This window comes from Phyllobates terribilis, unplaced genomic scaffold (assembly GCF_046119375.1).
Source record: "Phyllobates terribilis strain yellow unplaced genomic scaffold, ASM4611937v1 Scaffold_14__1_contigs__length_39327217, whole genome shotgun sequence".
NCBI lineage: Eukaryota > Metazoa > Chordata > Amphibia > Anura > Dendrobatidae > Phyllobates > Phyllobates terribilis.
In genome coordinates this window covers 6,503,363-6,521,653 of record NW_027362774.1, presented here as the reverse complement: position 1 = coordinate 6,521,653, position 18,291 = coordinate 6,503,363, and the positions used below count along the sequence as shown (strand labels likewise).

Genomic DNA, 18,291 nt, shown 5'->3' with positions numbered 1-18,291 from the left:
GCAGGCAGGTAGGCGGAGTGCAGGAAACCGCAGGCAGGCACAAGATGTCCAGGAGACCGCAGGCAGGTAGGCGTGAGACGTCAGGAGATGGCAGGCAGGTAGGCGGAGTGCAGGAAACCGCAGGCAAGCACAACATGTCCAGGAGACCGCAGACCGGTAGGCGAAGTACAGGAAACCGCAGGCAGGCACAAGATATCCTGGAGACTGCAGGCAGGTAGGCGAAGTACAGGAAACCGCAGGCAGGCACAAGATGTTCTGGAGACTGCAGACAGGTAGGCGGGAGTCATCAGGAGATGGCAGTTAGGTGGAGTGCAGGAAACCGCAGGCAAGCACAACATGTCCAGAAGACCGCAGGCAGGTAGGCGGGAGACGTCAGGACAAGGCAGACAGGTGGAGAACAGGGAAACACAGTCAGGCGGAAGACATCCAGGAGACTGCAGGCAAGTAGGTGGGAGACATTCAAAATTCAGGGGGTAGAAGGGAATAGAGAACCAGTGAAATGTGCAGATGTAGCCACACAGGATCCGGTTCATCAAAACGTTTTGGCCAGAATTCTGCAGTTAAAACTGTTTGAAACATCATAAATTTTTGTGCAAATTGTGCAAAATTTTTGCAACTTTTGGTGATTTTACGCTACTTTAGGTTATTTCCCCTAACTTTTTGAAAGTTGGGTAGAACTTGACCAAGAGGGGTCCAGACTGTGCACAAAATCCAGTAAGAGGCCACGAATTCGAGCATCTTTCTCCATCAAAACTGGCGTGTAAAAGGCTTGTAGTCTGAGAAGAAGACCGAGAGACCAGATTATAACATTTTATGCAACTGTCTTGGTTTTGAACTAATTGACGTTGACAGATCTGGAGGGAAAATCACTAAACTTCAGAGTAAAGCCTGAAGATGTGTATCGTGGGGCTGGGGGGGGGGGAGGTTCATTTGACAGGAGGCCACTTATTAAGTAATGCAAGATGTCTAACATTTGCATGAAGCTCCTGCCGACGGTGGGCATTGGGAACTTGGATCTGAAGTTTTTGGGTCTCCGGTATCTTGAGGACGCCGGGGGATGTTCTGATGAGTTCTAGGCTCCGTTGTGTAATTTGTCTCACACCACGTCTCGGCTGAAGACTGATTTACTTCCCTCCTGCAGACATATCATTGCTTGTGCCCACATACTGCTGGGATTCTGCTTAGCTAGAGGTCGGCGTGTTTGGTGACACGCATAATCCTATCACAGAGACATTATCGAGACAATAAGCTCTCTCTCGCTCAATTCTTTTGGTATTAATGCCTGCTATGAATTATCTCCAAAGGTATATTTTCTGGCTAATTGCTTTAGCAGGGGTGCCAGCCTTACAATAAGTCTATTTTAATTAGCCTTTACAAGGGAAGAGTGCCGACTGTATGGTCTACTTGCTCTTTGTGTGCCGATAGCCACGCAGCTTGCCCAAATACCCTTGGAATCAGCCATATTTTACCAGCCGATTATGATTTTTCTACTCCGAAATGAGCATCGGCACGTCATTACCTTATGTTTAGATGTACAGACTAATGAGCAGATATTACTATTAATCCATGGAGTGAAAACTTGAGTAAATGTGTTCAGAGCGTGCACCATGGGCAACCGGCTGCCGAGATGCCGGAGAAATGTCACAGTCCTAATTGATCTTGGCAGCGGCTGATCCTCGATAGGAGCTTTGTAAAGCGGAATGGGGAAAAAGCTACATTGAATCGCGTCAGGTGCGGGAAATGAGGAGCCTTGAAGCTTCAGATAATTGCCCCTTTCTAGAGGTCTTCATTGTATTTAGAGCGGCTCCACCAGATTCAGAAGATGGCATAAGATTTTGGAGACGAGCTATGAGCCACCAATGAAGAAGAAAAACTCTACTCATGCACCTGATACCAAACCGATCCTGATTCTATACTTCCACCAGATGGATGAGCCATGTCCACCTTCTTCATAACAATCTACTTGTAGGGATATGGTCTGACCTCTAAACCAAACTGTGGAGAAACAGGGGTCAGTGGGTGCTTTTGTCCACTGACCTGAGACCACATGGACCATGGCTCATCCCACTAAATGCCCGCTTTCCTTTCCCGTGGGCATAATACTACTCAGACAACACAGGGTGAGGGTAAAACAGCATGGCAATAGTTTATTGAACCACCAAACAGACAATAACATATAGTACAGTCCCAGTCCCACAAGATGGTGCAAATGACAGAGTCTCACCCTTCCACTGACTTGCCCGGATTAGAGCATCTGCAACTTCAGGGCTTCCAGGGCCGACTACCCCCACCAGTGGCACCCCACTTTTAGCGGGCACCCACGGAGAGGAGGTAATGACAAGCTTAGGAAGCTGACAGTCCATTGAGGTACATGGCCAGGTGATCGGAGGGTCCCAACCTGGCTTCCCCAAACATCTCCATGGGTTCAGTGATGGTCAATGTAGCAGATGTCTATTCTCCCAGCTAGGTCAGTGGTCCCTTAGGCGGGCATCCTGTAGAATGTCAAATCTGTGTCCCTCTTGATGGAGTCATGTGTCCTGGCTGCTGTTCTGTAGAGTCTTCTTTGCAGAAGGATATAGATCCTTTTTATACCCACATCTGTGGTTCTGGTCATCAACCATAGGTTAGAGGATAGGTGGGATGAGATTAACTTGCATTGTTTGAGTTTTTAATCAATCTTTATAGTTTGTCTTCCACTGTCTTGCAGGTCAACAAGCTAAACAAACTTATACAATGGGTAATCAACATATTAGCTAACATTGATTGTTCAATGACCCTGTGTCCCTGTCCTCCAAAGATAGCAACACAATATGCTGCATCAAACATCAACTCAAGAGTCAGGGTTCAGGCTCATATGACAATAGTCTATGTTTCTTGACCCACCGGAGAAAAACACATAAATTCAATAGTCAACGTTCAGACAAGTCTGCTGGCCTACAGAGAATATATGTCTGACATAATTAAGACTAAATGCTATGTCGTCACACAAACCTCATCAGTTGCACTGGTAACACTGCACCCAGAGCCTAAAAAGTTTCCGAGCTTTACCTCCCAAACTACAAGGTGGATTCTTGTGGAGCTCCTTATGGCCAGAAGCTACGTATAGACTTGTCCACCATTGTAGTTGCTCAAAATTGGTTAATCACTCCAGGTTCTTCTAATACTAATTAGATAATTATGACAAGTTTGTAAAAAGCTTCAATTCACATAACCATTGAGTGACCTTGTGCAGACACATATCATAACTACCTGCATGTAGAGTATTGAGAAAATGTTTGATCCAAGGCTGATGATCTTGTGCCACACATCTAGGGATATGTCAAGGTAAGGAAGGACAAGGCTGTTCTTCTGCTGCCACATATGCATCCAATAGGCTTGGCATTGGTCTATGGATGGTCACACAGCGTTTTACTTTACCATTTTTATATCCTTACCTGGATCTGTTGGTGCTGACAATGGAGTAAGAGGCATCTAGTTTGACTACTTTTGTTTCAGGTTCGCTCCACTGAGCAGCAGCTACTCTGTGGATGCAGCCCAGGGGGCCCAGTTGTAAGTCCAGATCCCTGTATAATGATTTTAGGGAGGAGTTTAGGGTTCCTCTGATACCTGCTAGATGGAGTGACTAGTGCCAAGTCTGTCCAAAGTAGCCAGATGATATCAGACAGACTTTACAGCCATTGCTTCTAAAGAAGCTTCTCTTACAGTTCAACCTCTCGGTCAGACATCATGAATGACGCTGGCAACACCAAGCCCAAAGGTTGGATGTAAAAATTGGAAGATTATGTCAAGATTATGATGGCATCATCATTATAGACTTGGGGTATATATCAATGAGATCAATAGGTGATCACCTCCAAAGTCTCCTCCAAATGGGGTTGTCTTATGCTGAATCATGAACGTCCATGAACGTGGCTCCTGGCATTGCGCCCTATTGTGCGTGAATGTGGCCACTGGCAGAGCTCCCTACTGAGCATGAACGTGGCTCCTGGCAGAGCGCCCTATTGTGCGTGAATGTGGCCACTGGCAGAGCTCCCTACTGAGCATGAACGTGGCTCCTGGCAGAGCGCCCTATTGTGCGTGTACGTGGCCACTGGCAGAGCTCCCTATTGAGCATGAACGTGGCTCCTGGCATTGCGCCCTATTGTGCGTGAACGTGGCCACTGGCAGAGCTCCCTATTGAGCATGAACGTGGCCACTGGCAGAGCTCCCTATTGTGCGTGAACGTGGCCACTGGCAGAGCTCCCTATTGAGCATGAACGTGGCCACTGGCAGAGCTCCCTATTGAGCATGAATGTGGCTCCTGGCAGAGCACCCTATTGTGCGTGAACGTGGCTCCTGGCAGAGCTCCCTATTGTGCGTGAACGTGGCTCCTGGCAGAGCTCCCTATTGATCATGAACGTGGCCACTGGCAGAGCTCCCTATTGAGCATGAACGTGGCCACTGGCAGAGCTCCCTATTGAGCATGAACGTGGCTACTGGCAGAGCTCCCTATTGTGCGCGAACGTGGCTCCTGGCAGAGCTCCCTATTGAGCATGAACGTGGCCACTGGCAGAGCTCCCTATTGAGCATGAACGTGGCCACTGGCAGAGCTCCCTATTGATCATGAACGTGGCCACTGGCAGAGCTCCCTATTGAGCATGAGGATGGCATGCACAATGAATCATCCAGATATCAGATCTCCTGGGACTACGAATGTTATCCAAGATTTATCCGGGCTCTTAAAAGATGCTGGGAATTCTCACTGTAATATGCATAAATTATCCATTGTTTCATTTATTGCACAAAACATAAATTTAGATGGAAAAGTCTTTTTTTTTAAAAAATGTCCCTTTCCCTTCTTTCCTTAAATTGAGAAATTGTAACTTCCAATTACCGGTGGATATTTCAAGCTAAATACTCGACACTTATCTAAATATGTTTTCCTACCAGTTGCCTGCTGAGTGCGACGCGGTGCCCGGGGCGGGTGGTATACGGGGGGCCGTCAGGTTCTTGTAGGTGCATGCACAGAGCTAAATTGCTGTGATATCCAATGAGTCGGAAATTGAATTCGCCCAACTTTAATCGGTTAATTCCCTGCGAGCACCCTGCAGCTGCTGAGCCTATACTCATATACATATCCCCTCTCCAAGAAGCCCATTCATCACGTAACACCATTAAACTAGCCGCATGTATGATAATCACCGCCTTTCGCTTCCTGCGCGTTGGAGTAAAAAAAAAATGTATTTTCTAAATATCTAGTGCAACGATGCTGGCAAACAAAAGGAAGGATGAGATCTTAGGAAAACAATATATAAAGCCGTAGAGCAGATGGTCAATATTTACTTTTGATTTTTGCTCATTAAATGAGTATTTGGCTGAACCTGACACAGTCATTTTGGGAAAATTAGCTTGGCGCACGTACAGCTAACACCACCGTCGTGCGGTTTGACGGCCCCGTTATTTGCTGATCCAGGAGCTCTTTAGAAGACTTTTGAGCCGGGATGTTTGACTAATGTGCCGTACGATATTACTGCTTCTTCTTGTTTGGTCATTTCAAGTCACATTAAAGCATTTCTCCATTGCAGTAAATGCAGAGATCTTGTTTAACGAGCCTTAGATTTAGGGTTTATTATGACTTCATGTTTATTTCTTGTATTTCTTAAAATAAAAGTGATAACAAAAGAAAAAGTACTAAACCTGATGTCACGGAAATGGCTCAGAGCTTAACGTAGGGAGGTAAATGAACAGAACTACAGCAAGCTGTAAAAGAGAAAAAGTACTAAACCTGACGTCACAGAAATGGCTCAGAGCTTAGCGGAGGGAGGTAAATGGACAGAACTACAGCAAGCTGTAAAAGAGAAAAAGTACTAAACCTGACGTCAAAGAAATGGCTCAGAGCTTAGCGGAGGGAGGTAAATGGACAGAACTACAGCAAGCTGTAAAAGAGGAAAAGTACTAAACCTGACGTCAAAGAAATGACTCAGAGCTTAGCGGAGGGAGGTAAATGGACAGAACTACAGCAAGCTGTAACTTCCAGGACTCACAAATGACCAAAACCCAAACTCTTATTTTTAATAGATTAAGGTGACACCCACATACCTCCCCATAGTGAGCTCATATGGGGGCTGGTTGTGGGATGTGCTAGTTCTTTAGAAGATTCTGAGATCCCCAACTTTCAGGATATTATCACCCCTGAAGGTCCTAGGCAGGAGATATTGTTGCCATGTTTCCTATCATGGTTTTACAATTCTATAGAGATGAAACATGGCATGGATAGCATCATCCATCTGGCCGATATTCGATATTAAGTTTGTGATGTTCATCCCTTCGCTAAGACACCAAAAATATATCTCCCATAAATATCAGATCGATACAAACCTCAATATTCATCACTGACCACTGTCTCCAGAGTGTCTGATATCAAGGTTATGCCTATATACCTCTCCTTCGTGAGCTCAGATGGTGGCTTGTCGTGGAATGTGCTAGGTCTTTTAGAAATTTATGAGACCATCTTTACTGTATAACTTTAGTTCTCCTCTGTTTCCCCGACACTTACGTATATCTAAGTGTGCACTTTCTTTAGGACATGTAATAGTCACAGGAAGTTCTAACTGCTGTACAAAAGACTTCCCCTTAATTCTGCACAGACTTGCTATAGGCACCTCCCATTAAAAGGGGTTGTCCAGGCTTTTGAAAAAAATTGAGCTTCTGGGAAGAAAATAAAAAAAATGTTCCCTGGTGCACCCCACCGGTCTTGGTCAGTTTTACTGTACTGTACGTCCATGTTACTATTGAGCCAATCACTGGCTTCAGTGGTGATGCATAAGAGACTAGTGACTGACTCAAGTGATCATGTGGATCTATGACAGGTCATCATCAGGAAAATCAACAAAGACCGGTGGGGATCACTAGAATGATGACACCATTGCTTCCCCACTTGGTCATATTTCATCATTGCCTACGTTTTTCAAACCCCTTTAAGATAATGAAAAAATAATCAGATGTAGCTTTAAGGATAATTCCATTTTAGACAACATAAATGTGTAATAAATGCGAGTCCCACCTCTGTCTCCGGTGGCCTTGCAGCCAATCAGAGGCCACTATTGGGCAGGTGCTCTCTTGTTTCTTCTGCTTGTCTGACATTGATCCAAAGAAATTAAGAAAGCCGGAGCCAAATAACAGGGACTGAGAGCAGCATGATGTAGGGGCAGAGACCATGATTCCCGCAATTCCATTTATTTTTAAAGGTAATCTATCACCAGGTTTTTGCCACCTAATCTGAGAGCAGCATGATGTATGGGCAGAGATCCTGATTCCAGTGATGTGTCACTTACTGGGCTGCTTGCTACAGTTTTGATAAAATTCTTGTTTTCTCTGCTGTAGATCTAGCAGAGCTCTGAATGCTGAGCCCTGTATAACCCCACTGATTGGCTGCTCTCTGTGGACACTGTGCTGCCAATCAAGAGTGGGGGCGTGGTTGGACTACATGGCAGCCGCTTTACTAGTCCGCTAGTGATAATCTCCTGTCGTTTTTTTTATCAAAACTACAGCCAGCAAACCAGCAAGTAACATATCCCTGGCATCAGGGGCTCTGCCCCTACATCATGCTACTCTCAGATTAGGTGGCAAAAACCTGTGACAGTTAAAAAAAAATTAAAGACAAGAATTGTTGGAATGATTTTAATGATATACGCTCCAGGACAAATGCACATTTCCAATATTGTTATGGTGGAGAACACAAAAAAAGTAGCGAATCCCAGGAGGACCAAGTATAACTTTAATCATCCAGTAGAGAACCAGCATGGGCAAAGTTAAGGTTGGGTTCTTCAAGGGTTACGCCCAACGTAGGATCCTCGATTTCCCCGTCCAATCTCGGCGGCACGTTGACTTTGGGTGTAACAATGAGTCAATATTTGTATCAATTCTGGATTCCGATTCATCAAAGTTGTAACAATATAACTTGATACTTTTTGCGTCTTACATTGGAGCAAAGTCTTATCTCCACCGACGCCTCCCGGAGATCCGGTAATCCTCCGCCTTCCCGGACGGCTTCTTGAGCCTCGTAAATGTATCCTACGTCGTTCGGAAAACCCTTCGGTCTTCGCAGAAGGTTAGACGGATCCTGTTAACACTCGGCAGGCGCTTCTACAGCGAGAAAGTGGTGGTCCTCGGGGGTCGAGTGAAGAGGAGAGAACCAGAAGGCAGTGATGAACACATTGACAGCTGTGATAATTAAGATTAGCCCGGTCACAATGTTATTCAGCAGGTGGACTCTACGAGAGGAGATGAAGGGAGATCAATGATCAAAGGCAACGCGCCGGCACACAACTAGCTCTAGCCTCTAATTGTAATGATAACGTGGCCCCCCGAGACGGGGCCGCTCTCACTCTGCAGACCATGAAGACTAAAAGTTGGCAGTTTAGCAGTTCGGGAGATAAATGGGCTTATTTTGCTTTTCCTGTAGAGTTTTAGGAAGCGTCCGAAGACCGGAAGTAAGGGGAATAGTAGGGAACGTCACCTGGGTTCTGCGTCACCTGGGTTCTGCGTCACCTGGGTTCTGCGTCACCTGGGTTCTGCATAGGGCTGAGGTCACCCAACGGGAAGTATATGGAGATAATAGGGTGCAATATCGGGGACAGGGTCGGGGTGACCCCTAGGGGAGATATTCCCATCTTAAAAAGAAATGGCGGGCACAGACAGAAAAGGGCCCCTATACATGGGCCCTTTACTGTCCAATTATGCACAATTCCTCCTGCTATGGAGGTGGCAGTGGCCCCCTGACCTCCTCTGTGCAATAATATGTCCGCCCCTTGCCTATCAGTGGGATATATCATTCTTTTATATCTATGTGCACAGGGAAAGCTGCAAAGAAAGCTGCAAAGAACCCTAACCCTAACCCCATCGGCCCCATTCATAAAGTGAGAACATATGTTAGCAATATGCAATCACTTAGGAAAACCCCTTTAAATGAAAGGGGTTGTGTGACGTTAATAAAGAAGGGTCTGTTCTTTTTCCCTCAAAACAGCGCCAATCTTGTGCGTAGGTTGTGTCCGGTATTGCAGCTGGGTATGTACAGTATAAAAGCCTCATTCTCACCAGTTATTCTGATCAGAGTGTGTTAAAAAAAAAAAAAAAAAATCTCCACCTTCTCCTTTCTCACAGTCTGGGAAAATCGGGCTGCACTCGAATGTCATCGGAGTGCAGTCTGCTTTTTTTTCACGGACCCATTGACTTGCATTGCAGATTTTGATCCCACCCTCGGACTGGTCTCCTTAATTTTCAGACATGTGAATGGCCCCATAGAAAGCAAAACATGGATGCACTCGTACGTTAAAATCGGACGTGTGAATGAGGTCTTAATTGGCAATGAGGACTGGTGCTAAACCATGCATCTATTTTTTGGGACCCTTATGGGATTTTGGAGATTTAACGTTGATGATTTATACAATTTCATAAAATCTAGCAAAGAAAAAGCAACAGAGCTGTGCTGCAATACCAGGCATGGCCACCGCTGGATGTATGGCGCTGTGACGATAACAAACCAGCTGCATAACCTGATCCTTGCCAATCACTTGATCCGCATTAAAGTATATTTAATATTTTAACTCCTACACCTCAGTATTTGCAGGATAAAACTGGAAAAAAAAGACCCCTCTGCATTTAATAAAAGGGGACGAGGAAGAAAAGCTAAAGAAAATGAGCTTTATCCTGAAGTCCGAGGCTTTATCCTTTCTAATCTGGCGCGTCGGATCCCAGCTGGGTCAATGAATTAAACCATTATCCTGATATACGGAGGAGAAGACGGCGAAACGTCTCATCGGAAACAAATGTATCGTCTTCTGCCGGAGAGAAGAAGGTCGGGATTGGATAATTACTTGTCAATGTTATTGGGGCCGATATACCGTATACTAAGAGGCGGCCATTACTCTTCCTCCGATATTTTATATAATTGTCCATTGCTCGGTGATAAGGACCTTTATATACAAATATTTTATCACTTTGGATTTTACCTTTCTCCCCGGCTGCAAATAATAATGAGAAAAGCCCCGTCCAGGCGCAGCAAATCTTTCAACAGACTAATCTTTTCTTTGGCAAGCTTTACATTCGCTGTTCGAAGAAATATACTAAATATTTCTAAGTATCTCTAAATCTGGTGGCTCTTAATATCTGCCAGCCGTTGGCTCCCCGCTGGGCGCGCGCGGAGACTGATTTGCTTTGAGATTCAGACTTAATTCTTTGTTAACAAAGTGACCATATCCACTTGTTGAATCCCTTTAAATAATGATTGATGAGAGCTTTATCAAGTTAGGGGCTCGCAGTCCCGGATTATTCCAGAACGCGGCGGATTCAGGCCTCAAAAGGCTTCTTATTACCGGTCATTTATGGATATCTGGTGCGTACACAGATGGGTAAGCCGGAGCGATCGCCGGCTGCTGCATGTGCCTGCGAGTATAATGCCAGGCGAGGACACCAGGGGGCGTTGTGCTACATTAGAGTAAGACATACACGTACAGATACAGGACCAGGACTTGCATCATTTTGTGTGGGCTCATTGCTGGCTGTGCATCACCTGTCATAAAGAGGAAGACATAGCTAGTGAGAAGAGCAGCCGGCCAGCCCCCTTCTCTATTTATGAATCACCTGTTATAAAGAGGATGACACAGCTATTGAAATGAACAGCCGGCCAGCCCCCTTCTCTATTTATATATCATCACCTGTCATAAAGAGGATGACATAGCTATTGAAATGAGCAGCCGGCCAGCCCCCTTCTCTATCTATGCATCACCTGTTATAAAGAGGATGACACAGCTATTGAAATGAACAGCTGGCCAGCTCCCTCCTCTATCTATGTATCATCTGTTATAAAGAGGCAGCTGACTTATTATCTAATGGGCCATCCCCCTTCTCTATGTTTCACCTGTTATAAAGAGGATGACTTATCTATTGAAATGAGCAATCGGCCAGCCCCCTCCTCTATATATGCATCATATGTTATAAAGAGGATGACTTGGCCATTGAGCTGAGCAGCCGGCCAGCCCCTTCTCTATGTGTCACCTGTCATAAAGAGGATGACATAGCTATTGAGAAGAGCAGCTGACCAGCCCCCTTCTCTATTTATATATCATCACCTGTTATAAAGAGGCTGACTTAGCTATTGAAATGAGCAGCTGGCCAGCCCCCTTCTCTATCTATGTGTCACCTGTTATAAAGAGGATGACACAGCTATTGAGATGAACAGCCGGCCAGCCCCTCCTCTATCTATGCATCACCTGCTATAAAGAGAATGACTTATCTATTGAAATGAGCAACCGGCCAGCCCCCTACTCTATCTATGTATCACCTGTTATAAAGAGGATGACTTAGCTATTGAACTGAGCACCTGGCCAGCCCCCTCCTCTATCTATGTATCATCTGTTATAAAGAGGCAGCTGACTTATTATCTAATGGGCCATCCCCCTTCTCTATGTATCACCTGTTATAAAGAGGATTACTTATCTATTGAAATGAACAATTGGCCAGCTGCCTCCTCTTTCTATGTATCACCTGTTATAAAGAGGCTGACCTAGCTATTGAACTGAGCTGTCAGCCAGCCCCCTTCACAACCTGCTCCGATCACGTGCCAATACAGGAAACTCTGTCCTATTTCATTCATGGGACCATTCATGGAGCTACTAGATCTCGGGACTGGAGCAGATATCATATCCATTCTAGACCTAAGTTCTTGAAGCTCCATTTCTACACACGGGCAATCTGTGAAGGGGGCTGGCTGACTACTCACTTCACTAGCCAGCCCCCTTCTCTGTCTATGCATTGGCTGTCATAAAAAAAAGGGTCTGGCTTAGCTATTGAAATAAGCAGCCGGCCAGCCCCCTTCAGACATTTCTTGGGTCACGTGCCGACACATGACAATCACAAGACAAGAAGTGGAGCCATTAGATCTCACAACTGGAGCCGATATTTTAAGATTGTGGCATCTTCAAAGTTTATTAAAAAAGTTGTATAAATTAAAGGGATTGTCCACTTCATTTTTGTTCCAAACATCCCAGGAATTGCCTAAAAAAGAGAAACCACGTTCATCTGTTAATTCTGCTCTGACTGGCTCTGAATCCCCTGCTGGGCTCTGAGTCTTCTCTTCCAGTGGTGACCACTGCAGCCAATCAGAATGTATCATTGGCTGCAGAAGTCCCACCAAGAGAGAAAACTTGGACCCCAAAGAAGCAAAGTTAGATTAGTTAAATTGTTTTTGTTTTTTTTGGCCATGCTCGGACATTTAGTACTAAAAGAACTGGACAACCCCTTTAAGTATATATTTTATTAATTGAACAATTCCTTTAAGAAATGAATCAAGCACAATTGAGTGGGTCCAGAATGTAGTTGGTGCAGTGCTCCGTTCTTCCTCTAGGGGCACTGTGTGGGGTTACAGTACATCCCCGATGCTCCGATGGGAGTTGCACTCCATTTTCAGATTTCTATATCAGTTTTTACTAAGAATTTTCATTATGGCCGCTCTGGTGACTGCACACTACTGACATAACTAATCAGGACAGGTCTTGTCCGGGAGGGCCGCGGCCGTGCCGGCATCTTAGAGCCATATTTATATATGCAAATTATTCTCATTAAGTTTTCTGCTGGACTAATTATATGTAAATGAGATGACCAGTCAGACAATCAAAGTGGTAGGAGATGATACTAGAAAGATTAGATACCAGGTTACCGGCAGACAGGCCAGTACTGGGACTAGGAGGGGCTGTAAAGGGGTCTCCAGGCCAAGCTGGCCCCCTTCACCAATCGTGGGGGGCAGGACGCCTTCCCTCAAGACTGACAACACTGGAGAAACAATGTAACAGTTCCATGTCCTGATCGGAGTTGATACATTGCAGACAATATTGCAACAATGTATTCCGCCTCAATGTCACTGGTGCTGCTTTCCATTAAAGGATAGACCGTATATATATGTATATCTATAGACAGACAGAGCGAGAGATAGATAATATATACATTTGAAACCAGAAGTTTCCATACACTCTATAAAAAGACACATATGATGTTTTTCTCAATATCTAACATGAAATCAGAATAAACCTTTCCCATTTTAGGTCAATTAGGATTACCAGCATTTGTAATTTTTGCAAAATACCAGAATAATGAGAGAGAGAGAATGTTTTAAGGCATTTTTATTACTTACTGCAAAGTCAGAAGTTTACATACACCAAGATAACTATGCCTTTAAACAATTCTGGACTGCCCATATGATGATGTCATGTGCTTGGAAGCTTCTGATATTTTTTTTTGGCAACATCTGAGATAATTAGAGACACCCATGTGGATGTATTTTAATTTACACCTGAAACACACTGCTTCTTTGTGTAGCATCATGGGAAAGTCTAAAGAAATCAGCCAAGATATCAGGAAGAGAATTGTGGACTTGCACAAGTCTGGCTCCTCCTTGGGTACAATTTCAAGATACCTAAAGGTGCCTCGTTCATCTGTGCAAACAATTATATACAAGTACAAACAAGATGGGAATGTCCATCCATCATACCGCTCAGGAAGGAGATGGGTTCTGTGTCCCAGAGATGAACGCGCATTGGTCCGACATGTGCATATCAACCCAAGGACAAAAGCAAAAGACCTTGTGAAGGTGATGGCGGAAGCTGGTAAGATTGTGTCATTATCCACAGTGAAACGAGTACTGTATCAACATGTGCTGAAAGGCCAACTCTGCCAAGAAGAAGCCATTACTCCAAAAGAAACATAAAAAAGCCTGATTAATGTTTGCAAATGCACAAAGGAACAAAGACTTTAATTTTTGGAGACCTGTCCTGTGGTCTGATAAAACTAAAATTGAACTTTTTGGGCATAATGATTATCGCTACGTTTGGAGGAAAAAAGGGAGAAGCTTGGAAGCCTAAGAATAAGAACACCATCCCAACTGTGAAACATGGGGGTGGCAGCATCATGTTGTGGGGTTGTTTTGCTGCAGGAGGGACTGGTGCACTTCACAAAATAGATGGCATCATGAGAGAAGAAGATTATGTGGCAATACTGAAGCAAGATCTCAAGACTTCAGCCAGGAAGGTAAAGCTTGGGAAGAAATAGGTCTTCCAAATGGACAATGACCCGAAGAAGAACATCATATGTGTCTTTTTATATAGTGGATGGAAAGTTCTGGTTTCAACTGTAGATAATAGATAGAGACAGATAATAGATAATAGATAGATAGATATAGATATTTATACCTTTTTAATACATTTTCTCTATTTTATTTTACTTTTTTCACGTGGACAATAAAAAAAAAACCCTAATATAAGCTCCCATTTCCATATAGTCCTGTGCAGCCCACCAGGGTTGTCTTCGCTGACGATCCCTTGCAGTAAGGATCTTTGCACAGATCCCTCCGATCACCTGTGATCTATGAACCATCCTGGAAGGAGGTTTCCTTTTTCCCTGCAGCGCCTCCGCAGGTGAAGTGAAATATTACACATTTCCTATTAAAATCCATACATGGAGGCGCCGGGTCCCCCAGAGGACCTGAATGGGGAGATCTGCTTCTATTAACCCCTCATGTCCCAACATGGATGCGTTTTTTCAGGCAGCAGAGCATTTGTAGCCCTGACTAGCACAAGACGGCGCGGGGCGATGGCGGAGGATATGGAGGGTCTGGTGTCGCTGTATACCTAATGATGTTTCTACAGTGAATCTCCTTTTAATTGCCGCCCGTTCTCTTCTGTCGGACGCCATCTGTCCAGCCGCTCGCTTTTCCATGGCGAGATAGTCCTCCCTATACGATGCCAAACGCCGCAGCATAAGTTAATGAATAAATAAACAATTACTAAAAAATTGTCAGGGCCGATCCGTCAGAGGCTCTTTAGCGGAAAAGCCAATGCATTTCTATCAGGCGTCGCATAGATCTGTCTGTTCTGTATGATGGTGCCTAATGTGGCGGCGAGTGGGGGAGGGGTGAATATTCCCGGGCTGTGTGTTATCATAGAGAATGGATATGTATAATGGCACATTCACAGGTCAGAGATCTGGAGTGACGGGGGCTGCGGCCGCTCTGGACCCTTCAGGGTCAACTGGTGCACTAACAATAAGAGACAATGAGGCCGATCTGAGGAATGGGGAAGTCAGCAAGGAGGAAAAGTCTCACAACAAAGTTGTCATCTTTAAAGTTTCAAAACTTTAAAAAAAACTTTTAAAAATCTAAATACAAATAATCGACATAAAAATAGATGATGTTAGATGAGTATAGAGAGGATGTGAGAGACCTTCCCACCCCATGACCACCTCCATCGATACCTCCATTAACCCCTCACTTACCAGGTTACGCAAGCCTCTATATCTACCCCCTCTATAGAGTATATAATGCAGTGCACCCTCTATATCCACCCCCTCTATAGAGTATATAATGCAGTGTACTCTCTATATCCACCCCCTCTATAGAGTATATAATGCAGTGCACTCTCTATATCCACCCCCTCTATAGAGTATATAATGCAGTGCACCCCTCTATATCCACCCTCTCTATAGAGTATATGATGCAGAGCACTCTCTATATTCACCTCCTCTATAGAGTATATAATGCAGTGCACCCTCCATATCCACCCCCTCTATAGAGTATATAATGCAGAGCACCCTCCATATCCACCCCCTCTATAGAGTATATAATGCAGTGCACCCCTCTATATCCACCCTCTCTATAGAGTATATAATGCAGTGCACTCTCTATATTCACCCCCTCTATAGAGTATATAATGCAGTGCACCCTCTATATCCACCCCCTCTATAGAGTATATAATGCAGTGCACTCTCTATATCCACCCTCTCTGTAGAGTATATAATGCAGTGCCCTCTCTATATCCACCCCCTCTATAGAGTATATAATGCAGTGCACCCTCTATATCCACCCTCTCTATAGAGTATATGATGCAGAGCACTCTCTATATCCACCCTCTCTATAGAGTATATAATGCAGTGCACTCTCTATATCCACCCTCTCTATAGAGTATATGATGCAGAGCACTCTCTAGATCCACCCCCTCTGTAGAGTATATAATGCAGTGCACCCTCTATATCCACCCCCTCTATAGAGTATATAATGCAGTACACCCGCTATATCCACCCCCTCTATAGAGTATATAATGCAGTGCACTCTCTATATCCACCCTCTCTATAGAGTATATAATGCAGAGCACCCTCTATATCCACCCTCTCTATAGAGTATATAATGCAGTGCCCTCTCTATATCCACCCCCTCTGTAGAGTATATAATCACCCTCTATATCCACCCTCTCTATAGAGTATATAATGCAGTGCCCTCTCTATATCCACCCCCTCTGTAGAGTATATAATGCAGAGCACTCTCTATATCCACCCCCTCTATAGAGTATATAATGTAGTGCACCCCTCTATATCCACCCTCTCTGTAGAGTATATAATGCAGAGCACCCTCTATATCCACCCCCTCTATAGAGTATATAATGCAGAGCACCCTCCATATCCACCCCCTCTATAGAGTATATAATGCAGAGCACTCTCTATATCCACCCCCTCTATAGAGTATATAATGCAGCGCACTCTCTATATCCACCCCCTCTATAGAGTATATAATGCAGTGTACTCTCTATATCCACCCCCTCTATAGAGTATATAATGCAGCGCACTCTCTATATCCACCCTCTCTATAGAGTATATAATGCAGTGCCCTCTCTATATCCACCTCCTCTATAGAGTATATAATGCAGAGCACTCTCTATATCCACCCTCTCTATAGAGTATATAATGCAGTGCCCTCTCTATATCCACCCCCTCTATAGAGTATATAATGCAGTACACCCTCTATATCCACCCCCTCTATAGAGTATATAATGCAGAGCACTCTCTATATCCACCCTCTCTATAGAGTATATAATGCAGTGCACCCTCTATATCCACCCTCTCTATAGAGTATATAATGCAGAGCACCCTCTATATTCACCCCCTCTATAGAGTATATAATGCAGTGCACCCGCTATATCCACCCCCTCTATAGAGTATATAATGCAGAGCACCCTCTATATCCACCCCCTCTATAGAGTATATAATGCAGTGCCCTCTCTATATCCACCTCCTCTATAGAGTATATAATGCAGAGCACCCTCTATATCCACCCCCTCTATAGAGTATATAATGTAGTGCACCTTCTATATCCACCCCCTCTATAGAGTATATAATGCAGTGCACCCCTCTATATCCACCCTCTCTATAGAGTATATAATGTAGTGCACTCTCTATATCCACCCCCTCTATAGAGTATATAATGCAGTGCACCCTCTATATCCACCCCCTCTGTAGAGTATATAATGCAGTGCACCCTCTATATCCACCCCCTCTATAGAGTATATAATGTAGTGCACTCTCTATATCCACCCCCTCTATAGAGTATATAATGCAGTGCACCCTCTATATCCACCCCCTCTGTAGAGTATATAATGCAGTGCACCCCTCTATATCCACCCTCTCTATAGAGTATATAATGCAGTGCACCCCTCTATATCCACCCTCTCTATAGAGTATATAATGCAGAGCACCCTCTATATCCACCCCCTCTATAGAGTATATAATGTAGTGCACTCTCTATATCCACCCCCTCTATAGAGTATATAATGCAGTGCACCCCTCTATATCCACCCTCTCTATAGAGTATATAATGCAGTGCACCCCTCTATATCCACCCTCTCTATAGAGTATATAATGCAGAGCACCCTCTATATCCACCCCCTCTATAGAGTATATAATGTAGTGCACTCTCTATATCCACCCCCTCTATAGAGTATATAATGCAGTGCACCCTCTATATCCACCCCCTCTATAGAGTATATAATGCAGAGCACTCTCTATATCCACCCCCTCTATAGAGTATATAATGCAGAGCACTCTCTATATCCACCCCCTCTATAGAGTATATAATGCAGAGCACTCTCTATATCCACCCCCTCTATAGAGTATATAATGCAGTGCCCTCTCTATATCCACCCCCTCTATAGAGTGTATAATGCAGTGCACTCTCTATATCCACCCCCTCTGTAGAGTATATAATGCAGAGCACTCTCTATATCCACCCCCTCTATAGAGTATATAATGCAGTGCACCCGCTATATCCACCCCCTCTGTAGAGTATATAATGCAGAGCACTCTCTATATCCACCCCCTCTATAGAGTATATAATGCAGAGCACTCTCTATATCCACCCCCTCTATAGAGTATATAATGCAGTGCACCCTCTATATCCACCCCCCTATAGAGTATATAATGCAGTGCACTCTCTATATC

The 18,291-nt window shown here is 44.4% G+C and overlaps 1 protein-coding gene across 2 annotated transcripts in view; it reads right to left on the bottom strand.

The window, feature by feature from the left end:
- Positions 1-7,675: 7,675 nt before the first annotated feature.
- LOC141175935 (ninjurin-1-like) overlaps positions 7,676-18,291 on the bottom strand; it is a 92,501-nt gene continuing 81,885 nt past the window's right edge. For both annotated transcript variants that reach the window (XM_073659928.1, XM_073659929.1), the window contains exon 4: positions 7,676-8,252. In XM_073659928.1, coding sequence (XP_073516029.1) covers positions 8,105-8,252 — 148 coding nt within the window. In that variant the 3' untranslated portion in view covers positions 7,676-8,104. The remainder of the gene's footprint in view (positions 8,253-18,291) is intronic.